The 27,777-nt window shown below is 41.3% G+C and overlaps 1 protein-coding gene across 1 annotated transcript in view; it reads left to right on the top strand.

The window, feature by feature from the left end:
• LOC5564067 (acetylcholine receptor subunit alpha-like) overlaps nt 1-27,777 on the top strand; it is a 698,646-nt gene that overhangs the window by 453,320 nt on the left and 217,549 nt on the right. The window contains exon 2 of the mRNA XM_021848318.1: nt 23,203-23,665. Within this exon, the coding sequence (XP_021704010.1) occupies nt 23,617-23,665 (49 nt within the window). The 5' untranslated portion in view covers nt 23,203-23,616. The remainder of the gene's footprint in view (nt 1-23,202; nt 23,666-27,777) is intronic.

Here is a 27,777-nt window from a genome sequence, read left to right on the forward strand (position 1 = left end):
ACAGTTCGCATGATGTGAAAAACCGAAATTTTTGGGGTATTCATATTCAGTACTGAAGAAAGCAAAATTACATGGAAATGAATCGCATACTTCATTTTTTTTCTTCTTTTTGTCAGCTTTGTGCCTATTGAGAGATGATATTGGCAATTTCGATAACCTGAAGCCAAACACTGTTCTCTACATTGTATAGAGTTGCTCCTCTCTCTCCCTCCGCTGCAGTGTTTTAATCTGGACCACTGCCCTGTACGCCCAACGCCCAGGAAAAAGCGCTAGTTCATGAAGCCAGCCACCATATGCGTGGCAGTAGTGCTGAGTAAACAAATTTTGGCTTCACCCGCGGTAGCGACAAATGTTGCATGAGAAAAAAATACTTTTAATAATCGTTGATCATTGTGCCTAACCAAGTGTTACTATATTATCTTGAAATTACAGTAAAATGGAGAAAGTACTCAAACTAACAATTAGCTCATATGCAGTGATGGAAAGTGAGGAACATTACTTCTGAACTGGAACAAAAACAAAACCAAACGCTCCCGAGCGTCAGAGTGCTGGTTTACTCGCATCTGTCAGCTCCCGAGTAACTGAAGCTAAAAGTGATTCGCGAACCTGTTCGGAGCTTTCCATAGTCATATTGTGTTTTTGGAAAAAATAAAAAGCTGCTTCCCCTCCGAGATTTATGGTTTCCAAGGGCTTTTGACTACAAACTAGTGGTTTGCTGTCGATATTATGGTTATACAATTAATTTGTCTATCAAAACCACAATAAATCACACCTTGCTCGGTTACTCGCGAGTAAACGCTCCCGAGCTTGTTAGTACTTCTTTTGACATGTTCTCCCGAGCTGACGGATGCGAACTTACTCACATCTAGCCAGTTCCCGATTCTGTGATGTTTGTTATGCGTTGGTATACACTCGTGAGCTGCTTCGTGATGCGAATTTTTCCAGCACTGCTCATATGTAAACATTCTTCAAAGCTTTCTTTATATGGCTTTCTGCTAAGTGAACGCGCTGTTCATACAAACGAAAGCTGCTATGCGATCTTTTTATCAACAAATCTGGCGAATCTACTCATCACTAGTTGACGTTCCTGTGCTGGTGTGTGTTTTTACGGTTGGCTTGCAGGGCCTGACATCAACCCCCTAGATTTCTGGAGGACCATTCCCCCTAAATGTTCGGAGGGCCATAGTGCAAAGTTTAGTTTAGAGTCCTTCTCTGGCACTTGGACGATAACCAGCCACTCCTGACATGGGAAACAGACGCTGTTGTGCTGTCAACGTGCTGCATCTGATTCTAATCATCTCTCGTACGTTTCTGATGTCTAATTGCTGGTAGCACACGATACGTTCCGTCAATGTGATGTAAATGGGGATCATACCGGCATCGTTTTTTACGCACTCAGACTCGCACTGCTATTAAACAAAAGGCTTCATACGGCTTTTCGTGGTTCCGCTTTGTTTCCAGTACCTTGCCCGAGCTTCATACCGCAGTATCGATTATTAGAAATAAGCTAGCAGAGACGCTTCCCTGACTGCCTACGTTTGGTATGACTCTTGCTATTGTATTCATTGTCTTCTCCAATTTTTTTCCGACATGCGTAAAGTTCAGTTGATTGGTGATCATCACTCCCAGGTGCTCCAATGCGCGCTTTAGTGCAATGACATACCCTTCGACGTTCACCTCCATCCGCTGGACCGCCCTGCAGTTGGTGACTAGCAGTATCTCTGTTTTATGGTGAGCTATCTGTAGTTTGACTCCGCCCATCTTCCGCAAAACCAACAATCTTCTCCTTCCTGGGCAATTGCACTCTACATCCCGTTCCAAAGAGTTGGACCAAAAATGGAACATTGAGAGACGTTCGCCGTCTCTGGCATTGACTTATGCCCTTCATTCATCTCGTACTACAAGATTCTGCTCTAGAATAAGCTCTTCATTATCTTGCTCAGAGAGTTGTGGACCCGCAATCTGTGCAGTGCTGCGGCGATGGCCTCGCAGCGGACGCTGTTAAATGCAGTATGGCATGCCACTATTCTCTACCGTGATTGAAAAGATCGGTCGGAAGCTCGTTGTTTCCAGCAGCTTTACTGTTCTTTAACTCTCTGATAGCTTTTTTTAACCTTTATGGGTACTCACGCTTTCTCGGGATGTCCCCTGTCCGTTAGAGTAGTACGAGACACTAAAATCCGTTCTCTGGCAACATCTTTCTTAAACGTCGTTTTCTGGCAATTCTCAACAAACCGAACGTAAATGAGTTATCTGTGAACAGCATCTATCAGGCCATGTACATAGGGCAGATGGCAATAATTCCTCTTGATTCTTTTACATATAAGGTTACGAAAAAGCTTCAAAAGCATGGGCGTAAATAGCCATCAGACTTGAGGGGGGCCACGGCCTCTTCTCATGAGAGATAAAAGTCGTAAAGGATTTAGATAATTTAACGATGCTTGTTTGGATAATATTTGTGAACCGATTATAGTGGCGCACTTTCATACAGAGGTAGATCAAAACCTAAAAATCGTCCAAAACCGATTGATCAACTTTCTTAGATACCAAATGTCACTTATATGGAAAAATAGTTAACATTTATTTAAAAAATTTTGTTTTCGTTTTAGATTGCCAAGATGACGTATTCAACCCAATCTTATACAGTTAAACCTCCATGAGTCGATGTTCCATTACTCGATATCGACTCATGGAACCATACTAAAAATAAAATTTCATGGTTACTATGATGGTCCCCTCAAACAGCTTCCCATAGCATTGCTGTTCCATGACTCGATATTTCCAGGAGTCGATGGTCCCTTCAATATCGACTCATGGAGGGTTGACTGTAGATCTCGAATAGAACACAAGGATTTAAAAGCAGATTATAATCAAGATTTACCTTTCAAATTCGATTTGAACTAGATGTTTGCAAAGTTATAAAACAAGATAAATATTTAAATGTATCACCTAAGCCTTTGAAAAAAAATGCCTGCTAGTTTGAAAATATGGATTATTGTTGCTCAGCATTTCTGATTTATTTCTCTAAACCTCTTGAAACATGGTCGCAGTGGTTTAAATCCCAACACAAAAAAAAATCTTCTTGAAACCAACATTTGTACATAGGATTGATATTAGTTTTTGTTAGAGTTAAGAACTTTAAATCCTAAAGTTGCTTGGCTACCATCATATTGGAAGATTGAAGTTTTTTTTGTATTCAAATAAAGCTGGCAGAGCAGAAGTTCGATCTTAGTGGTATAATCATTTAAAAAAAAAAAACAATAGCAGTTGAAAATAAATACCATTCAGTGAACCTTCAACATATTTGCTATTATTTCGATGATTGTCTTAAACAAACTTCTGCCCCATCGGTGGGGTTCGACACTTTTGCGACAGACATACTTTATATAAACTTATGTTAACAGATAAATACACTCTAATTTTTCATCAAAAAATTGCCCAAAGCCCAAAAAACCGTTTTTCGCAAAACTAGGTGAAAATGTAAAATGTTGGTGACTTTTTTCGCACGATCAGCCAAATTTCGCTAAAGTTGAAGATAATATGTGAATTTGGGGTAATTTGTAAATTTCTCTGCTAGGTCGAACTTTTGGCCCGCTGATTTGAACACACTATGGGCCAAAAATTGATTCCAAGCAATTATGTAGTAACTAATACACCTCAAAGCATCCTTATGATGCATAAAAACGCCCTTACATAAAAAATCAAAGAAGATTTTATTCTCATTTATTTCCTTGCAATGAAAGTTTGATAAAAAATTATAATGTTCACGTCAAAAAAAACAACAAATAGCCATTATTTTTCCAAATCTCAATCGAATCTTATGATATTTGTAGTGAAAGTCTCTCACTTGAACACTATGGCATTTATAAGCTTTTATTTGATTTGAGCTAGAAATCCTAAACATTTGATATCTTATCCTTAATCTAGAAACAAGTTTTATCTGTTTTTCTTACAAATAACGCAACTTCTTCTAATTACAGAAATTTTACATGAATACATATATATTTATAACGAAAAAAAAACATCTCTGAACCGAATTGATGTGGTGACGGACCTGGTGTAGAAAACACGACGAGGGCCTGGGATCGAATCCCATTCTGGAGGTAGTCACATATGACTCAAAAAGTTATAGTGGCGACTTTATTTGGAAGGGAAGCGAAGCTGTTGGTATCGAAATGAACTAGCCCAGGGTTGAAAATCTCGTTTCCAAAAAAAAAAAACGAAAAAAATTGATGTAATGTCCATATAAACTACTTAGGACGCCGAAAAAATTGACGCAAGAAAAAATAATAAAAATAAATAAAAAAAAAGAGTCAAATTATAAATACTTATAGAAGAATTAAAAGCGTGTTTTAAACCAATCTTCTGTATGAATAAGGTTTAGCGTTTATTCTAAAGAAACAAATAGTAACATGGTCTTATTATCTTTTCAATCTAAAAACTTCAGAAAATTGATGTCAACATAACATTGAAAAAAAAATGTTGCGACATCTACGATTTTACACGGTTCGATGAGATTTTTTGTACGAATCCACCACTATCTTACTATATGTAAAGGAATTTCAATGTTCACAGTTTTGCTGTAACATTTTAATGCAACTGCTTCACTGTCGTCTACTTACTAGCAGTTTATATCTGTTCCCGACGTCTCTGAGACAAACTTATCGAATGACTCATCAATTTGAATATAAAACATTGACTGCCCATAAACGCATAATTGTCCCATGTGAATGGGAAATCCAGCAAACATGGGACTGACTTGCATTTATGGGCAGTTTTAAAGTTCGCGAAAAATGTATACAAAAAAAAAGTTCGCTTACTGCACCATTGTTTATTTTCGAGATTTTGTTTTGTAAAACTCTACCATAACTCTCATACACAAACATTTCCCAGTAACAACGATTCGTTCTAGATAATTGATCACAAAATATCGCAGCTTGTTTTAAAAAATGAAAAGACTTTGGTTTTCTAATTAACATTACCACTACAAATGGATCAAGCAAGTTCTTCTAATTCTAAAACATGCTTCAATGAATTTCAATATCGGGAAAGGCAAAAAGGAAACAGTATGGCAGTATGTGACGTTTTAAAATCACTTATTGCTATTGCCTGTCAAACAATTATCATCCATAAATTTATATTCAAAACGCATCTAATGCGTCTAGTATCCATACTAAAAACTAGTTTTAACTGTATTGTCATTTCTTCTCCATTTTTTTCGAGGGGGGCAAGCCCATGGTTCAGGGGGGCCAGGCCCCCCCTGGCCCCTCCCTATTTACGCCAATGTTCAAAAGCCTGGTTGGTAGTGAAATGACATGGTATGGGATACTCGAAAGGCTTGCAAAAACACTTAAAATAATGGGAGAGGGCTGTGCCCATGCACTTTTGGGCTGATGCGCATAGTCAATCTTAACCCCTGTTGTCATTAACGCTGCGACATCTCATTTCACCCATTGGCGACTGAACCTCGCTGGAATTTTGGGATGCTTCTCGAGCAACAACGCGTTCTTTGAGTAGGGCCGGCATTACGCTGAAGCTCTGCACAACTTCTACTAGACACTCATGTGTTTGCGAACTTAACTTCGTTGCTCTGCGACAAAGTATTTTACGCTTTGGACCGACGTCATGCCGGAGCCCTGCACTGGCAGCCTCTGTGTTGGCTGTATAAGCCTTATTACTCTGCAGAAACTTGCTGCTGATTCACCGCTTCACGATATCTCCTGACTGGCCGATTGTATGCCGAGGTCAGACAAGCGAGTCCGGTAGTAGGATGACATCTGGTTTACTGGCGCCTCCGACGCCATAAGTGTGGCAGTAAAAAGGTCTTCGGCAGGGGTTCCATCCTTTCCCCGATTTAACCCGAACCGATGCTATCCGGGCAGGTGCTGAGGCCAGGCCAGTGATTCCCCTTTTGATTTCCAGTCACTCTGGCGACTATTTGCCGGTGCTGTTTAGAGATCTACTCAATAAGTCCTTAGAACTTGGTCTACCCCGATCGGTATCTCGATGCTGGTTAAACTGGTGAATTGTGCGATTTCAAGTGGCGACTAACTTCCAGTTCCCATGTTAAACCCGTAGTTACGGACAGTCTGTCTGTAAGTCCTTAGGAACTGAGCTGAACAAAATCTGTACTCAAGTTCTCAGACAATCCCAAAAATGAATAAGTATCCACAACAAACAAAAATGCTAAGAAGCCACAAATGCGATTGCTGAACTGACTGGAAACGAAAGAATTTAATCATGTTAACAAACCATAGTCAGTTAAATTTCGGGTCAGCGGACCTCCGTGGAGTGCACTCAAAAGATTTTCCACCAAAACTGTTTCTTCACCTCAGCCGAGTTTATTGCTGCGATGGTAAAACTTTGGCACGAAACTGGAAACGAAAGAAAACGCAAACTTTACTTGTTAATGTTTGCACAGAGGAGTCGTTACTACTTACCGCCTCATAAGGAAAAGCATTAAATTGGATTGCTTCCTAGTGCTGAGTCGTTTACTTTCGGCCCACCGGTGGCCAAACCAGGAGTTCATGGTTATATTTCCGATTTTACTTGAGGGTAGCCAACCAACACCGAACAACCAAAAACAGGAAATGAGAACTTAAACTTTAAGCTTGCACCAACTTTTGCTGACCAGCTTCGGTTGTTGAGGAGATTCCGACTTTTTTTTGGTTGCTCCGTCTGGTTCACATTGATGCTTTTTGTGTCCGACTTTTGGCTGTGTAGTTCTCGGTCAACATTCCCATGATTGAAACGTAAGCAGACCAGCTCAAAAGCCACTTGTTCGGGCACAGGATAAGCTACACTGGAGCCTCATTTTACGAACAGGATTGGGGGTTCGTAAATCGAATCAGCTCTTAAAACGAGGGATACGTTGAATCTACTGGTGTGATAAGTGAATCATAGATGTTATATACCGATGACCCACTAGAATCAGCCCATGCACTGTACTTGAACAATTCTTGTTGAAATGCTCAAGTGATGTACAGTGCACCAACATAACCCTTGGCCTCAGATCCTCCCCAGAACCACCTTACGGTATTTCTTCGGGGATGGTCGTTGTTTGGACTTGCGGTTGTTGACAATCACCAACTTGTGACGGGCCAGTCCTAGCTGCTGTCAACCCTACTTCCTCCATCGATTCACCATAGACCACTAGGATGATATCGTCGACGAAGCCAACAATCTTAAAACCCGTCGGAAGAGGCAGCCTCAGTACGTCATCGAACATCGCATTCCATAACATCGGGTCCATGATTGAACCTTGAGGTACTCCTGCGGTAATTCGAGCGCATTTCTGCCCCATCCTCTGTGTCATAAAGTAGAATCCTACCATCTAAATAGCTTTCTAGAAGCTTACCCAACTGCACCGGTATTTTGAGGTGGTTAAGTGCGTGGGTAAATCGGTGTTGCTTGCGGTGTTGAACGCATTTTTTGCATCCAGAGTGACAACTGCGCAGTAACGGATGCCGCTCCTTTCATGCTCGATGTCTGAATGACCGACTGAATAGCGAATAAATTTACCTTTCCTGAACCCAAACTGGTTGTTGGACAGGCCGTCCGCACCTTCCATATACGGTACCAGCCTGTTAAGGATCAACCTCACCCGTCCTATATAGTATCAAGATAGCTCTCACTGCCGCTTTTAAGGCAACATTCGGGATACCATCGGGTCCCGGTGCCTTGTTTGGCGCGAATGATTTCACGACTTCTGCCAGCTCTTTGTTCGTCACCCTCGCCACTTCTTCTCGTTCATTTTCCGCATACGGCGCTGGGGCCATGGTCTTGTGGGTTGATGCGGGAAGTACATCTCTAATCAATCGCAGCAACTCGGGCGACTTCTTTTGGGGTGCTATGGGGCTCTGCAGTGTTTTGGTTTGGTATGGGTTTTTGACGTTTACTGGCTTTGTTGTTTACTAATTTAATGAAGGTGTGAAAGAGAGCGAATGATTTTTGTGCAGAGCCCTATGGTACCTTTGATCTTAGCCTTCGGTACCACATTTTCTGCACAGCTCACTTCTGTCGGGACCATTGCAATTCCACGACTTATGGCCCATCTCAAAACACTTGAAGCAAACATCAGGAAGCTGTTGAATGCTCATCCGGAAAACTGTCCAGCCTACCTTGAGTATGCCCAAGGTCTTCGCTTTGTTGGCATCTGCAACCGGCAGCCTGATCGCAGCCTCCTGGGTGCCCTGCGGGCCCTTTCTAAGGTGGAAGGCCGTACTGGCTACGTCGATGTCACACTGCTCTTTGAGGGCATCCGAGACCTCTGCGGAATCGATGACCTCATCCAGATTTTTTACACTGGAGAGTCGCTTCTGCAGTCAGAAATCTTACATCAACCTCGTCGCCAAGTACTTCTTGTGTCGATTGCATCCTTTTGCTTGGCATCCTTCTTTAAGACTAGGATCATTTCACCAATCCTAGTCCGCCTTATGCTCCGCACATTTGCGCCCAATGGCGATAACTTCTCCGTGCTTCGCATCGCCCTCAGAACCTCGGCGTATTTCGCTTCCTCTGTTTTGATAACGATGACCTCGCATGAATTCCTACGTTCCTCTGTTTTCGATTTTTAAAAAGACACTACACGTTAATGCTTCCAGTGGGCTGTTTGCCCTTTGAAGGAAGCACCACACTAGACAACGGACTAGCATGCAACACCCAGTGGCACAGTCGGAAAACATTCCTCTCGAAAAGTTTTCAGCCTGAGGCGGGAATAGAACCCACACTCCTTAGCACGATGCGGCTAAATGCCTCGGTGACACTAACCGCACGGCTACGAAGCCCACATTCATTCTCCTTGGCCTCTGTTTTCGGTTTTCTCCTTTCCTTTTCCGGTACTGGTTGCTGTTGCATTGCGCATGTGGTTCCTGTGGATGCACTGCCTTGTTCCTATTCCGTGGCTCATATTCTTTGGCTTTCCTGGCCTTAGGCTTGGTGTTGACCTCTCCACTTTTGCCATGTCCTGTTGATTGCGGAGCTTAGCTCGTGCCAGCTTTTCCACTCTGGAGGATGGCTGCGTGGGTCACTTTTCCCTTAGCAACCATACGTTTTTTCGCCACGTATTTATCCTCGGAAGGTCCTCTCTTGATGATGGGGTAGTTGTACAGTACCGCAAGCAGCTAGACGAGCAGTTGGGAAGAATCAACCTTTCTGCGGATATCAAAACAGCTGGTGGGACCCTATCCACGTAGCTGTGACAACAACGGCGCGGAAAGTGATTGGCACTGGTCAACGACGAAGACGAAACGACTGGTTCTATGAAGAGTGCCGGAGAGTGACAAACGTGAAGAATGTCCCCAAAAGCTGAATGCTTGTGACCGATATCCGAGAGAACAGAGAGCGGTACAAGGCAGCAAGAGCCGAAGAAAGGCGGATCCACAACAAAAAGAAAAGGTAGCACGAAGAAAATGTGGTAGCTGAAGCTCAAGGTAGCATAAATCGGAACGATACGCGGAGATTTTATTTATAACGGTCAATGAGGTGTAGCACAATACCGTACCAGTGCCCGCCATGTTCAATGATCGAGAAGCAAATTTGCTGACCGATAAAACGATGGTGGCACTTCCAGCAGTTGTTGAATGGAGAGAATGGAAATGTGGCGTGAAACATCATGAACATTGATGATGACGATCAAACTATGGACTCACCGACCATAGCAGAGTTTAAAAAGCTATCAGTGAACTGAAAAACGGTAAGGCTGCTGGGAATAAAGAGATTCCGGGCGAGCCTCTTATACCCGAAAGTGAGAAGTTTTACCAGTCGATCCACCGAGGTATGGGAGGACGAAGAAATGCTCAGTGGCTAGTTGGGTGGCTTTATACGCCCAATCTACTAGGAAGGGCACAGACTGAAGTGTGTCAATTACAGAGGAATTCTGTAATTCCCTGGTGAATTTGTTGTGCAAGATACTGTCACGCATCCTGTTTAACATACTGAGACCACTCGAAGAGTCCTTTACGGATAATACCAAGCTGATTTTCTTGAGTACCGCTCGATAACGAATCAGATTTTTACCTTGCTAACGATCTTAGATAAAGTCCGGGAGTATAACTTGCAGCCTGTTCATTGATTTCAAGGCAGCGTACGATTCTGAGAAAACAAATGAGCTGTAGCAGATAATGCCTGAACATGGATTTCCGACGAAACTAATTAGGCTGATACGTGCTACGCTGGATGATTCGAAATCAAGTGTTCGGATTGCAGACGAGGTGTCAACTTTATTTGTGACGTTAGACGGATTGAAGCTGAGAGACGCACTTTCGAGTTCACTGTTCAACATTGCACTCGAGGGTGCTATTAGGAGATCTAGCGTGCAGAGAAACGGCACTATCATCGCACGGTCGCACATGCTCCTTAACTTTGTGGACGATATTGACTTTATTGGAATCGATCGTAGGTCAGCGGTAGAGGCCTTCATTGCTCTGAAGAGGGTGTTCGCGCCCGAACTGACCGCTCTGGCAACAATGTTAAGTAACGATTTTCCTCAACATCAACCGATCACAGCAACTGACATTTTGACATTTTGTACATTAGATAGTAATCCACCCGATGTACATAAGGAACCAAGCATCTAGGAATCGACGTCGTCACCATAGCAGCAGCCTTCTAGAAGGATCCAAACAACCGTTTTGGGCTATAAAAACGGGCCCTATGGAACGCTGCGGTATACAATTTCGATCGACCTGGCAAAGGGTCAAGTTAGTGAATAAAAGTAGATGAAGTGATATCCCGTTTTCTTTCTTGTTGAAAGACCAACCCCTAACCGTTTCGCTTGAGGCAACCAGGCGCCCTAACAGAGGGAGACTACGAATACGCTGACTGTATGCAGAGAAAGAGGACCTGGGGACCCTAAACATTCGGGGCAACTAGAGAAGTATCGCCCAGAACCGATTCTATAATACACTCAGCAATGACGTGGCACTGTAGCCATCAAGGTATAAGATAGCTTACGGCACCTGCCAAGTTCTTATGATCATTGGAAAAGGGAAGGAATGTTAGCTAGGCAACAATTGTTTCTAGAGACCGATGAACTCCATAGTTGACGATCAAAGGATCAAACACTACACTTTAAGAAGTTCTTGAATGACCCAAATTGTCCACAAACTATTTTTCCAACGAACTATATTCAGATTTCACCATCTAACTTTATTGAATCACTAAGAGCACGCACTGCATTGATAATCTTCCAATACGTCACTTATTACGTATATTAAGATATTAAGATCTTTATTCCAGAAAGTACTTGGTTGGCTCCGAAAATCTCTTGAATACAACACAACAATACAAAAACAAAATACACATTGCTCTGAACATCCTTGCATAAACAAAGAACTTCAAAATTCATAGATCGTGCTTGTAGATCTGAAGACTACACAGTTAAAAATAATGAAGATTACACGTCATGTAAACTTCATTTATGCGATGTAAACATGACGTCATGTAAATTTATGTTTGAAATCATGTAAAAATGTGTTATATGTCATGTCATCACTCAGGATCCTGCTAGATTACATGACATATAATTGAAGTTTACATGACATAACATGTAAAAATCCATGATATTCCACGCTCCAATTATGTGCATTATATGTCTCAGAAATTTACACGTTTCGTTAGAACTGTGTATATTCAAATAATTATAAGACTGTATTCTATAGTATTCTGAAGCACGGGGCTTGTATGATCAATACTCTGAATTAATATTTCAAAGCATGAACATGTCAAAGCTAATTTATAGAGCTTCAGGTTAAAGCAATGCACATTATTTCCGCAAAACACACAAACTCTAATTCCACTAGAATGGTATAGTACTTAATTCAGTTTTTCCTTCTAGGGAAAGTGTACCAGTTATGGCTATAGTGGTTCCCTATTAAGCCTTATGTGTTTTCTGGAAAACTTTCACATATTGATTATTTTTAAATGTATTAACATTAAGATTCATTTGATATCAAACTACTAAAACACACAGAATAATAAAACATTTGAAAATAATCAAATTATCACGTATGGTGAAATAGGGAACTATTATGTCCATAACTGGTACATCTACCCTATTTATCATACATTCCAATACATAATTTCCATTCGAATCGTCTTTACTGAATTTGCGAACATCGTGAAAAAGATTACGTTGATTGATTTTACGTAAAAAAAAATCTATAGACGAGATATTAGTGTACCATCGTTCTATTTCTCGTTCACCATCTGCCAACCGACCAATCGACTGGAAATCATACCAAGGTGGGGGAGGGGGGTATGATAGGGAAGCCAAGGGAATTGGGGATTAAAGTGATGTTTTTCTTTGCAAGTCCGCCAGAGCAGCAGCAGTTGTGTTGTGGCGAGTTGCTGTCTAGCTGTCCGTCAGTCAGACAGAGCTGAAGGTATTCATGCATGTTTAAGAGGATCTCTACGGAGGAGAATTGAAAGGGAGCAAAACAACCGATTATGGCTTTTGAAATCTCTAGTCTTTTGCTACGACTCATTCCACAATTCTGCTCACCGATGGCTTTCAAGTGTAGCGTACGCTGCCGGCCAAATTGGACAGAACGATGATTACTTATTGGCTGCACAATGCAGTGCACATACGGACATCTATATGGGACAAATGTGAAGCATGCTAAAAGCTCTACAGGGGAAGGGGTTTGATTTGCAAATCGACAGGGCACTCGTACCGGAAATGATTGGGAAATGTCAATCATGGGTGGCTTGACAAATAGAGTGCAATAAATATGTTAAACTATTTGCGAGCATTTCAGTTTTGTACACACTGTTGGGATACAATTGACTTGATTTGCTCTTAGACAATCAATGGTTGCCTATATACCATGTGGCCATTCAGAGTTTGTTCCCCCAGGACCCGATGGTATCCTGAATTTCGCCTTAAAAGTGGCACTCAATGTGAATCCGGACATGTTCAGAAACGAAATGCAACGCTGCATACATCAAGGAATCTTACCAGTTGTATAAAAGCAATAGAAATTGTTGTTATTACCAATGGCGGGGAAACCACCAGCTGACCCGTCAGCGTATGGACCTATTTGTCTACTAGATATGACGGGCAAGTTTTTGGAGAGGTTTATCCTTAACAGGCTAGTGCGCATACAAGACACGACGCAAGACAAGACATAACACTTATCGTTCTTACAATCGTCAAAAAAGTTTAAAAAAAAATTTACCTTTTGTCGACCGGTTTCGGGCGCGATGTAGCCCATCTACAGGACAATGTCCGGGTCGGAAATTTTTTTTAACCTTTTTTGACGATTGTAAAAACGATAAGTGTTATGTCTTGTCTCGCGTCGCATCTTGAATGTGTCGTTTAGTTCTTACGTTAGCACACACCACAAAATGAGGCTAATGCGATCTCCTCCAAGCATCTTGAGGTAACGAAAAGGCATCTACGGTTACAGCGGCTTTTTCGAGGATGATGTACAACAATTTCGAGCAATAATCAATGTACCATTTAACCGGTGGTCCTTCTTAGACATTTGGCCTGGACCAAGCACTTGGAGTTTTCGAACCGTGAAGAATGAAGCTCGCTCAACGTTGCGGTGATCCCAGCATGTTAAGCGTGGCTTAAGATACCCTCTCATGTTGAGCAGGTCATGTTGTAAGAATGCCGGCCAGCAACACTGTTAAAAAAAGTGTTCACTTTGAATCCAGTTGGATCAAGGAGGCGTGGAACGAAGCAAGCTTGGTGCACCAGGGTTTAGAGAACGTAGTTCGTAGTCGAGGACGAGGCTGTCATGAATCAAGTGAATTGACAAAATCAAGATTATTATAATGACAGGTTTACCGATCTCAGCAGTCAGTGGGTGCGCGGTGTGGTTAGCTGCGGGGAAGGCGGAAGTGACAGTTGGCGAGTTGGCTAGCTGGCGGGTTTGTGTACTCAACCGTTTCTATGGGGTTGTTAGGGAATGTTTATTCCAACAAACATAAACACAGTGAAGTGAAAATTTTATCCAGCATTTTGTCGCGAATCAAATTTTTTCTTTAATGTAGTATTCCGGTGTTTTGTGTCGAAGAAAAGCCGATTATTTGAAAAATTGGTTTACAATTGCATGTAATGCATGTAAATGTGGAAATTTCGAATAGTGCAGCGGGTAAAAGCCACCCACCACCGATGGTCTACTGATGAAAGAGCGGATGCGCCACGGTGTCGCCGTCTGACGATGACGGTTGTATTCTTGTAACTTTATCTCGTAAGTTAAGTCATTCTACTATCTGTGCATTACACAGTGAAGTAAATTCAGATACTTTGCCGCGTATACCACACAGATGTGGGTGTAAAAGAAACATTCGATACCAACTTTGTCACGCCATGCATCTGATATCCATACAACCAAAACAAACTCGACAGCTGTCACTTGGCATTTCAAAATGGCGAAATGGGAAATCTGACACATTGGGTTACCTCCCTTCTAGATACCTTGGACAAAATATTGTTTATGAGGTTTTATTAAGATAATTGATGTAGCCATTGCTAATTATTATGAAATTTAACTAAAGAAAAACAAGAGAAACGCGCAAATAAACTTTCCACCTGTAACTAAGGCGAGATAAGTAAAAAAAAACTTGATAAATTATTAACGAAAATTGTTCTTATTGCCTTGCTAAGTTTGCCAACATCCAGTTCCAATTACGAGGGCATCGGAATAAATTTTCTGCCTAAGATCCACGTCACCGGATTTTCATTATTTCGGAAGAATCCCATCAGCGTTGATAAGTAAGCGAAGCAGCAGAGAGATTTACATGCGATTGAATTACATTACCTAACACTCCCCGCGTAGCTTGGTGGGAACGTTTTTGCATACTTTCCACCCCGTAAGCATAAGGGAACGGGGGAGAAAGCGACGGCGAGCTTATCACTGAACTGAAACAGTGTGGTTTGAGAGACGCTGCTGGTGGCTTCCTCGATGGCAAGTATTCAAGAAAGTATCCAAACCACTGGAAATTCGGTCAAAACAGCTTCACGATTTATGTCTTGCGAAGCCGCTTTTGAGGTGTTTATTGAAAGGAAGATTGGCGTGAGAAAATCCCATAAGCGAAGCTGGGATTATGGCCGTTGTAAAGTGCTTCTCATGAATCGGTTACATCTGATTAAAGAAAGTCAATTAGAGAGACTTCTGAGAGCGAGTATTTGTTTTCGAAACAACAACTTCGGAAGATAAACCGGTCTGAACAATCTGTTTTCGTTTGCGAAAAGTTTATGTAATTGATTGAAATATAGTCTTTATTCAAACAAACTCTTCTCTTCGAAATAAGCATGAAACAGAATAAGTGAAACTTGAATCGTTGTTTACCAACCCATCCATAGCATGGGCGAAATTGGGATTTTTTACCAGGGGGTGCACGACTCCCGAGCAAAGCTTGAGATCATATTGAAAACTAATTGTGATGTTGTGGTGTCGCGAATTTTGATAGCTCTGATAAGTTTGCTGTCATTTTGGTCGTTTTAACGGTTAGAATATCAAAACCGAGATCAGAAAAATGTTCCCATGAAATCAAATTGAAAACTATTTTTGCAATCAGTTACAGCAAATTGAAAACTGTTTCTGCCATCATGGAGGGCAAATTGAGAACTCATTGAGATGTACATATTTTTGATTGGTATTGAAACGAGTCTGCGACAAAATAAATGCTCCATTTTTATACTCTCATAGTGTTTATACATGTAGCACGAATAAATTTATAATTATATATAAAAAACATTTCCGAAAATTTAAAACGATAGCAAAACGAAAACAAAATATGATATCGAATATTTCAATGACAAATTGATATCAAATTATGATATCAACTTGATGCTGAAAAAAAATATGTTTTCGGCTAGTTTTCTTTTTGATGTTGGACTTTGCTCGAGCTGCACGATATCGCGCAATCCAACTGATAACTCCGTATTGTAACTTAAACTTTAGTAAGAGCTCGGCTACGGACATCTGCTGAAATGCTCCCTACTGTATACATACATATATGTAACGTTCCAAGAAAATTCAGTTTTAAGAAATTTTTTTGATTTAAATTAAATCATCGATCAATCATTGCTAAATTTGATTTTGATCATGTCTCTGTTACATTTCAAATTTCCCACGAGGTGATTCTCAATTCTATCAATCCTAACTACAATTATTTAAGAGTTGACTAGAACGTCATTTAATTTTTCTCAGCTTTTGACAGTCCAAATTTTCTGAAATTTGAATGGCGAACTACAAACAACCCGAAGCTTTGTAGTGAATTCATTGAACTTCAGATATTAAAAAAAAGTTTCATTGGATTGTACAAAGACATTAGAATGCGTCATTGAAATTTAAGGCAATTCGGATCACCTAAAATTGATATAAAGATGCTCGTACTTCAGCATTCTGTACTTATAAAAAAACAGCATTTGGTTACTAGATCTTGTCACCGACTATAGGTCTCACTTCTTCCAAATTCGTCGCACAAGCATGAAAACGTTATTTTGATTGAAAATGCTTGAGTAACATGATTTTGATTAGACAAGTGAGTCCAAAATAAAAACTGTGCGCGCATTAAAACTATTGAGCATGATTTTGAATATTTCGCAGATATTTAATAATATTTTGATTTTCACTTTCAATGCCGGAATCAACTTTTAAGACTTTTTGTGAACATAACGCCTAAACCATGAGGAAATACTTGTATTTTATGTGAAACTGTCTAAGGAATCGAATGAAAATGGTTCTTATAGCGGTTGCTTCAAGTATCTGCATCGATTCGGCCTCGCGTCTTCACCATTTTGTCCTGAGTGTACTTAAGCGTAGCAGGTGTGATACAAGGAATGATAAACGATCCCGATCTTTGGAATATGATGGGGACAATGGAAATTCGCGGCAAAATTCTTGAAATTTCGCGAGTGACTCAGGCGATAAATTACAAATTTCGCGGGTTTGTCGCGGCCCCGTATTTGACCATACTTTACACAAAAATACACAATTCCAGTAAAAGAAAAAGCCTTTATATGTGTTAATTTCATGGAATTTCAATCATTTGTTTTTTCTACAAATTTAGATTATATGTTTGAAATAAGGGTGTTTTTTGCAAAATTTAAAACGAAAAAAACTAGCAGGACAACGTAGAAGTTAAAACTAAACAGTTATAAATTTTTTATGGAACTTCGATACCAAGATGAATAAACCATTTTTAGAAGCAATAAACTGGAATTTACCTTGATTATCATACAAATTCTTCAAATTTAACTATTTTCGCGGCATTTCGTGGGATTTCCTGAATTTTGCGGCGAAGCCCAAATTTCGCGGAATTCGCGGCTTCCGCGAAATCGCGAATTCCCATTGTCCCTAATGATGACCAACATGGTGGTGCAAATAATATCTGGTTTACAGCGCAACTGGCAAGCAGAGCAGCGGAACAAGACGCACAGAACAGCGCTTGACGTCGGGTCGTCGGGGCGCTGATGATCCGGAAGCCAACCTCCTGCCGGAATTGTCAGACCGACCTTGGCACTCGACAAGTCAGTCTGTTGATGAGAAGAGACCATCGGACGCGATCGTTGTAGGCTAGATCCTCCGTCGGGGACTAGATCGAGTAGAATGAACGTAACGTAGGCATCTCCCAGCCAGCGTCAGGCTAAGTTCACAGCCGGTGACAAGCTTTGAAATTTTACATTATTTTCATATAAACACTCAATGCGATAATCGAATTATTTCGCGTTTCCGATTAGGCGTGATTATATCATGGATCGCATCATCAACCATTGGTGACTCCCAGATCTTTACCTTATTCAACTTACCTAATATCCTTTCTATGACAACTGTGGAGATCCAGAGGTATACTCGGTCTCTAGTAACAACGGTTGTCTAACTAATATTCCTTCCCTTCCCCGATGACCGTAAGGACGTGGCCAGCGCCGTTATTGACTTTTAATATTAGAGTTCTCAATTTGTGCACATTGAAGAATGGTAAGCTAATCCTAAACATGACACTCCATAACACCGAACCCAGGATGGAACCTTGAGGGACTCCTGAGGTTATGTGAAAGCACTTCCGACCCACCTCTGTGTCATAGACTAATACCCGATTCTGGAAGTAACATCCGAGAATCTTGTACAGGTACTCGGGTATCCCCAGACGCAGGAGCGCATCAGCAATAGCCGCCCAACTGGCACTATTGAATGCGTTCCTTACATCCAGAGTCACTACTGAGCAGTAGCGAATCCCCGTCCTCTTACGCTGGAGTGCTATCTCAGCGGTTTTCTTAACCGTCAGAATAGCGTCTACGGTGGACCTCCCTTTCCGGAAGCCGAACTGGTACCTCAACAGTCTGTTGAGGATGATCTTCTCGAGCACCTTCCCCGCCGTGTCAATCAAGCATATTGGTCTAGACGCCGACGGGTCACCGGGTGGTTTTCCCGCCTTTGGCAATAGTACCAGGCTCTGCCTCTTCCACACATCTGGAAATACTCCCTCGTACAAGCATATCTGCATAGCAGATCTGAACATCCCGGGAGCCTCCAAGATTGCGACTTTGAGGGCCAGGTTTGGAACTCCGTCCGGACCTGGTGCCTTACCTTACTGAGGGATTTTGCAATCCCTACAAGATCCTCATCGGTTACCCTCTCCTCATCGCCAGCCAAAATCCCCGGCTGTCCTACGAAAGGAGGCCAAGGGCTAGGGCTGTGGCGCGGAAAGAGCCCCTCGATGATCCCCTCCAGCATCTCTGGAGATTGCTCTGTAGGAGCCATTGCACCTCTTGTCTTTGCCATAACGATCCTGTAGGCATCACCCCACGGATTCGCGTTGGCACTCTGACAGAGTCCCTCAAAGCAGACCTTCTTGCTCGGACTTCAGCGCGACTTTGGCAGCGGTGAACACCACCCGTCGTTCTTCACGCTCCTCCTCGGTACGTGCTCGCTGCATCCACCTCCTGGCCCGTAAGCAGGCACGGCGCAGGTTCGCAATCGCTTGAGTCCACCAGTACGTCGGTGGTCTCCCATTCCTAGGGTGGACTTGCCTAGGCATGGTTGCATCGCATGCACGCGAGAGCACCGCTACCAGTTAATCCCCGCTTAGGCCGAGTAGGTTACGCTCACGGCGGAGCGCAACTCTATGTACTTCGTCATTGAAATACGATGTCTTCCACCTACGAAGGCTTGGCCTTGACCTAGCCGCTTCCTTTACTCGCTGCCTGCTGTTGTTGTAGTCGATACTGTAGCGAACAGCCAGGTGGTCACTGTGAGTGTAGGCATCTACCCTCCAGTTCGAACTACTCGTTAGGCCATAACTACAAAAAGTAACGTCGATAATCGACTCCGCTCCGTTTCGGCTAACGGTACATTTGGTACCAACATTAGCCTTCGCCCTGTCAGCACGGTCGTCCCTAATTCGTAATTAATTCCCTGTGTAGTTTCGATTGTTCTGGTAAATCATGGAGTAGCAACTACGAATTGTACGGTCATCTATGCTCATGCTCAAAAATTAATAGTACACCCAGTATATAGGCCTTTGCATGTGACAGGTCCGTCTATGCATTTGTTTACATCGGTGGAGGACCAGTGCTAACACGGGCCAGTCATCTCCATAGAAGTACTGTCAAAGAGCTTCTCGATCAGCTGATTTGAAACGTCTCGTGAATGGGCCTATTGTCGTAAGACGTAGTTAACGTCAAAACTTTGCAACACACAATTCCACAATAGTTAAGACTACCGGGTACCCCCGTTGGTTTGACCACATTTAATCTGAACACTTTTTAATTTGTACCCCGCTAATTTGCACATCGTTCAGATTAAAAATGGTTCAAACGTCGTAGAGTTCATGGAACGGAGTAAAGTGGAATGGAACGCTGTGGAACGGAACGCAGAATAAAAACAAAACAGTGAAAGAGGTAACCAGAAGCACGTTTCTAGGGTGACTAGATGTTCAAATTAAAAATGAACCCAGATGGTTTGCATGAGGTATCGTTCAAATTAACGGGGGTATTACTATTATTTACTATAGTTTACATTCATATAAGTGCTCTATCTGCTGGAAATAAAATTATGTGACATGATGATATACGGTACTCTTGATTTTTCTAAATTTGCATTGACATTCAATTCATTCAATTAAATCATAGGGCGCCTGTACCAGTGACAGAGGCTATAGTAACGGGTTGAGGAATAAAAAATCGTTAAAAATATAACAGAAGCTCGTTTTTCATATCTGAATACGTCATTCGAAAGCTTTTCTATTATATTTCACGAAAAAAATAATCTCAGAACGATAAGCTCATTGAATCTTTCAAAAACTCATTTCCCCCATTAATGGAACATGTTCCAGTGATAGTGGTATTTGCTAACAGCTGTTCCTTTAATAGTGGTTTACATTGATTTCCCACTGAGACTCACTATTATAGGAACGCCCTACTATGACTGGAGCAAAGGATTTGAAAATTTAGGGTTTTTAATTTTTTTTTTTCTGGTACCTTACTAATTTCCAAGATTTTTTTACGCATTCATACCATTTTGACAAGGACCATGTTAAAAAAATACACATATTGATAAAAATTGACTACAACACGCTTGAAACCGCACTACTACTATTATTGGGACACACACTACCAGTGGATCAGCCACCCTACCATGAAAAAACTGTTTTTTGAAGAAATGTTCTCCAGCAAACAATTAACTATAGCCAAGGCTATTTAGAGACACTATTGAAATTACATTACAGTTTTGTTTTCTGTAACTAGGATAAAAATATCATTTTAAGAAAACAAATACAGTAGTTTTTTTTTTGTGAACAAGAAAGCGCTTACCATTAGGCGTTTGATGTGGTTTATTATCGCTGGGGGTGAGAATGGGTAAAAAAAGGATATGTACGATTTATTTATTGAATAATTTTCTCATCATCTTCTTGGCATTAACGTCCTCACTGGGACAAAGCCTGCTTCTCAGCTTAGTGTTCAATGAGCACTTCCACAGTTATTAACTGAGAGCTGTCTTTGCCAAGGTTGCCATTTTCGCATTCGTATATCGTGTGGCAGGTACGATAATACTCTATGCCCAGGAAAGTCAAGGAAATTTCCATTACGAAAAGATCCTTGCCCGACCGGGAATCGAACCCAGACACCTTCAGCATGACTTTGCTTTGTAGCCGCGGACTCTAACCACACGGCTAAGGAAGGCCCCCAATAATTTTCTCAATTTAACTTCAATAAACTCAAAATTTGGTATGTATGTACTTTGATGATACTTTAATAACTGTGCAAATAATTATAGAAAAATATTTATTCACTGCGGCGCTACAAGTGAATGAAAAATGACCCAATCTCACCCCATAGAGGGGGTAACATTGGGTCACTGTAATTGAAATAACTTGTTTTTGAGAATATGATGTCAAAACCATTCACTGATGAAAAATAATAATGATATACCATGCAAACAAGACGGAAAGACATCTAAGATGTTTCACAAGTATGATAAACCAACTTAAAAGACCGATTATGGGAAACAATTGAAGAGCTATGAGAAAAATTATGTAAATACTGGGTTATCGTTAAATTTACACAACTTTTTTTTGTTTTTCTCCTCAAATTATTTTCAAAGTCTCATCCCCATTGCCATAAAGCCTATTCAGTTTCCCCAAAGGTGTACAGAAACAGTGATTATTTTAAACCTTCGCAATTAGTTATATTTCGGTGCGACATTCCACGAAAAAAATATTTTAGGCAGATGTTGACGTCATAATCCCGGTATTGAAACGATCCAACTCATTTGTACTTCCGTGCGATGTTTCTATAATATAAAAACACTAAGAAATTATCAAGTTTAAAAAAAAATCCATTTGATAAAATATTACGATGTTATTACGCACGAAAACTAGTTGCTGGTTTGAGAAGTTGTCAAAATGCGTTGCATTGTTATTCAATGAATGGAATCCTAAACTAGACTTGTTTGATGTTTCAGCGATGCTGTATTTAGAAAAAATAAACACATCTTAATGAGGAAAGAGTACACATTGCACCGTAAAAGGACAAAAAAAGTAGACTTGTGATTTAATTTACCATCGTTCTTCCTTGACCCAATCTCACCCCCATTTCCAATGTTTTAGACACCGTACCGAAAAATATGAAATTTTTGTGGTGAAATCAAATAGATTCCGGAAAACACTTGTGAAGTGTATTGAAAAGACTTTCAACCTTCTATTAATATAGCAATAGAGATTAAAGTACATGCGTTATACTTTGCACAGGAGAAATTTAAAGTTGTTAATTTTGTCTAGTTTCAACATACAAGTTTATTGATATATTAAACAAAAACTACCATTTCCTTAAATGTATATTGTGATTAATTAAATGGTTTTGTTTTCAGAAAGTTTTAACATGTTTATACAAATGTTGAAATTGATTTTTTGATTTTGCTTTTCAGTGTTCGGTAGTGTTCAAAATGCCATAACCAACTATACCATGGCCTTTGATAGATTCTACAATCTATGACAATAGGTCGAAAGACGCAAGGTCTTTGTTCGAAGAAGGGAAAATTCCTCACCATGCAAATCATTTTCGACCTTTTTTTCCGTAAACCAATGTGTGAAGCTCTCAGGCATCAAATGACTACCTACCCTATATGCGCGTAAAATGCTATAATTATCTCACATTGTCCTGCTTACTGGTCGTCCATAAACCACGTGGATATTTTTAAGAGATCTTTAAGATTAAGGGATATCTGGACAATAACCACACCCCACACAAATTTTTAATTTTTTATATGGATAAAAAACCACGAGGGGAGAGAAGGGAGTCTGATCTGAAACAATATTTCCCCGTGGTTTATGAACTACTTAGGGATGGTACACAAATAATGTCACGCTAAAATTCAACTCCCCTCTTTGTCACTTTTTTTGTATGAGTCCTCCGAATCTTTTGTAAGGCTTGTCACGCTTGGCTTGACCACCCCCCCCCCCCCCTCTCGGAGTGTGACGTAATTTATACATGATCCCTTACTTGGATAGCAAGTGATACGGCATCCCAACATTAATTGAGATACTTTCACAGGGTTCTGATTGCAGATTTCCCCTTTGTAAAAAGGGGGTGCACCCCTGTTCGTTACGCCTATGATCCCCGAAAGCATTATCCAAATAATTCATTCCGTTCAAAGTCGCTGGCAATAAATTGAAAATTTCAATTGATAAACTCCGTCCTTGCCAAATCGTCTCACCCTTTCTTTTCTTTCCATTTCGAATTTACAGACAAACATGATCGTGTCTTGACCGGAAATTGCTTTTTCCCATCCATTGGCAAGTGAACTCAGGAGAACGCAGCAGCGAAAGAAGAGTGCACAACAACAGTGTGACAATTGGCAGTCCGGGCAGGCCAGAGAAGACAGACCAGCACCAGCCAGTTTAGATTCCATTCATCATTAAGGCGGTTGTTGGTCGACTTTCAGTTCTAACGGCCGGCGACAGAAAAAAACGTCAAAATTGTCGCCCCCACGGCAACTCGTCGACGGTGGTGGTGGTGGAGGTCGGTGGAGTCGGTGGACTGGGTGGCCACTGGCAGCAGAAGTAGAAGCAGAGGGCAGAAGTGGTCAGTAGCAGTGCTGTTCCGTGGACCGCTCGGTCTTCCGTTGCGCAACAACGCTGGCTTGCACGCAGGGAGATGAGATGAGGCTGCTACACGGCGTTAGTTTCATCATATTCGCTGCCGTTTCAGGTGAGTAGGGGCGTGAAATTTTTTTATCGTTCTATCCCCCAAAGGGTTACCGTTTTGGGCACTGGTCCATATTTCAACAGCTTTTTTCCCCACAGCAGACGTTGGAATTACGCCAGCCACGGCAAGAGCTCGGTTTTATCGCTCGTTGCGTGGTGGTTGCAATGACGACCCTACTCTGGTGTAGATGACTGAAAACTGAACAAAATTTTGCATTGCGAGCTGATCTAAGGCTTTCGGGTGTCGGCTTGTCTCATGCTTGGGGTACTGTGGAATCCGTTTTCAGTGCTCAAATATTAAGCACCATTTGTTGACGTTCATTGGCTTTCAATCCTGAAAGCTGATTTTAAATCATGATATGTTTTTCATGGATATAGGTACCTCACAATTCACAAATAATAACGGGAAATTGACGATTTTAATTTTAACTAGTTTTGACCTTAGTGAAATGAGCATGATTATTGATAATCGTATAGCTTTTAGTTGCTACTTTGGATTGACCAGAACAATTGGAGTCACATAGAGATCCAATGAATGGGGATCGTGATTAGCTAACCATTCTCAATGTGCACAAATCGGGAACTCAAAGTTAAAATGCAATAACGGCGACGGCCATGTCCTTACGGTCATCGGGAAAGGGAAGTAATATCAGTTAGACAATGACTCTTACTAAAGAGCGAGTATATTTCTGCATCTCTACTTATGATTAGTGGATGTTCATGGGCTTATTGATTTTGTGTAAAAAGCTTGCACCGGATTCTATTTCTTAAAATACTTAAATACTGTTTTTTTTGTTCTACGACATAAAATGTTTTGCAATATGAGGTTGTTTCAGAAATTGACAACAATACGGTAGACTTTCTCCGTAAATTTAAACAACCACTTTAGTTGTAAACTGGTTTATTTGTGATCGTTAAATTTTCTTTTGATAAAATAATAGTAATAGCCGATGGGGGCTCATTGGTAGCAGTGGCGCATTCGCAGATTGCGGAACTTCCCTTCCCACAAGTACGCAGGGAACAGAGACCAAAACTGCGAGCTTCACTGTAGGGCGGTCGTAGATGTTGAATGGCGTCTTTATCATTGCGTTGCGCACCTGATCATTCTAACAGATGACGCCCACGACGCGGCCTTTTGGCTACGTGTTCCTCGGTAGCTCTGGGTAGACAATCACCACCACATCTTCGATCTGGATTGGCTTCACTGAATAATGCCACTTCGTCCGCCGAGTGATCGTCGGGATATATTCACGCGTTTCTGGACCTGGTTGGCGTCGATATGGGAAGTCCTCCAGTTAATCGCTGTTGCTGATGAACCGGACTACGAATGCCGTCATACTCAAAAGCTTTCACCAGCTGGAGTACTAAGTAAAGCTTAGGATGGGTCCGTGTACCGCGTGACCATTAACTGAAGAATATATTTCGGCCGTGGTTATGCCGTGGATTGTCGGATGAGTGTCGTAAATTCTTCAATAATTCATATCGTCAATCCCGAAATCAGTGGAATTATAATAGCTTGAAAATGATTCTACCCCATTACCCCGAATGCCATTTCCCAGAATGCCACCACCCCGAATTCCATTACCCCCAATGTACCATTACCCCGAATTCCATCACCCTGAATGCTTTTTCCCCGAATTTATAATTATCTTCACATGATGATATTGATGACATTTCCCCATGATATTGGAATTCGGGGTAATGTCATTCGGGGTGATGGATCATTCGGGGTTTTGGAATTCGGGGTAATGGCGTTCGGGTTAATGGCATTCGGGGTAATGGGATTCGGGGTAATGGGGTAGAATCCTTGAAAATAAAGGTTTTGCAGGGTCGGGCATTGAAGACTAGAAATATTAAAACAATTGTTCAGTCAGAGTGGACCAAGTAAAAGTCTTGAGAACCGACCAAAATATACTGGTCCAATACGCGGGTTCTAGGACATTCCATACATACACCATAGAACTGCCATTAACTTCTATCGGACTCTGAATTCATTCATTATTTGATTAACATCTAAACAGATAACACTGAATCAACAATGTTGGATCTAGCATTTGCGAGTAAAGAGTTACTAACCATTGTTGGCATAGCTGAAGCTCCGGCACCTTTAGTGAAATACTGCCAACATCATCCTCCTCTGCAGCTCACTATTCAAGCGTCGATTCGAAGTTCGAACGACATAGTCGAGGATTTTTTTTTTATGACTACAACAATGCAAACTATGAGGGTATGAATCGATTGTTATGCAATATAAACTGGAATGCTCTTCTACCCAATCGAGATGTTAATGACGCAGCAGTTGTATTCTCCAATATCATGCTGTACTCTATTGATCAGTACGTTCCAAAGAAGATCGTGAAAGGTCCGAAGCATCCAGCATGGTCCAATTCAAAGTTGAGAAAGCTGAAAAGCAAAAAACGACGTGCCCTAAGAGATTATACGAGACACCGCACTTTGTTGAACAAACGACGATACGTTACGATTAACAACAACTATAAGCGTATGAATGAAAAACTCTACTTAATTCACCAAACTGAAATTCAACGTAAATTGAAAGCTCACCCTAAGAGCTTCTGGCAGCATGTAAATGAACAGCGTAAGGATTCGGGCATTCCTTCTACCATGGTGTTAGACGATGTTGAGGCATCATCAATTGAAGATATTGCAGAACTTTTTCGCGTGCATTTCTGTAGCGTATTCGTCGATGAACAGCTATCGGATGAAGAAGTTCTCATGGCTGCTTCTAATATCTCGCAGCGATTAGCTTTTGACCAAATGCCAGAAGTTTCTTGTCAACTTGTCGAAACGATCGGTAATAATTTGAAAATCTCTACGAATCCTGGTCCTGATGGTATACCGTCTATCGTGTTCAGAAAATGCATATCCTCAATCGCACAGCCATTAGCGCAAATTTTCAACATGTCTCTAAAGAATGGTGTTTTTCCATGTAATTGGAAGGAATCCTTCGTTTTCCCGGTTTTCAAAAAAGGGAATAAACGGGTCGTTTCAAACTATCGAGGAATTGCATCTCAGAGCGCAGCTTCGAAACTGTTTGAAAAGCTTGTCCTGGAGTACATGATGCATAATTGTTCAGGTTTAATTTCCGAGGATCAACATGGATTTACCCCGAAAAGATCAACGTTGACCAGCCTGGTTCTTTACACCAACTCAATTATCCGCCAAATAGAAAGTGGCCACCAGACCGACGCTATTTACACCGATTTCTCAGCGGCGTTCGACAAAATAAATCACCAGATCATAGTTGCAAAACTTGCCCGTCTCGGATTTAGCGGAACTATTCTCAAGTGGCTGGAATCATATCTCCTCGACCGTTCTATGTCTGTGAAAATCGGCATTTACAACTCATCTGCGTTTAAAGTAACTTCGGGTGTTCCGCAAGGGAGTCATCTAGGACCGTTCATATTCCTGCTATACCTTAACGATGTGAACCTTCGTCTTAAATGCTTTAAACTTTCATTTGCCGATGATTTCAAACTGTATTCCACCGTAAAAAGAGCAGCAGATGCAGCCTTCCTCCAGGATCAACTCAACGAATTCTCCGACTGGTGCGATATTAACCGAATGATTCTGAACCCCGAGAAATGTTGTGTAATAACATTTACACGCAAACGTCAACCAATTCTGCATGACTACAGCCTAAAGAGGATCGTCCTGAAGAGGGAATCGGTTGTCAAGGATTTGGGAATATTATTGGATTCAAAAATGACTTTTAAAGACCACATATCATATGTTACAGCAAAGGCATCAGCTCAATTAGGTTTTATTTTCCGGGTGGCTAAGTCGTTCCGAGATGTTCATTGTTTGAAGTCCCTGTATTGTTGTTTAGTGCGCTCAATTCTTGAATATGGATCGGTTGTTTGGTCTCCGTTTTACCAGAATGGAATTCAGAGGGTTGAGACCGTGCAAAGGAAATTTGTTAGATATGCGTTAAGATTTTTACCGTGGAATGATCCTTACAATCTCCCTAGCTATGAAAATCGATGTAAACTAATTGATCTTGATTTGCTCGAAATGCGCCGAAATGTATCAAAAGCAACCTTTATCTCGGATTTACTTAGTTCCAGAATTGACTGCCCCAGTTTACTGAGTCAACTT

Source organism: Aedes aegypti, chromosome 1 (assembly GCF_002204515.2).
Source record: "Aedes aegypti strain LVP_AGWG chromosome 1, AaegL5.0 Primary Assembly, whole genome shotgun sequence".
Classification (NCBI taxonomy): Eukaryota; Metazoa; Arthropoda; class Insecta; order Diptera; family Culicidae; genus Aedes; species Aedes aegypti.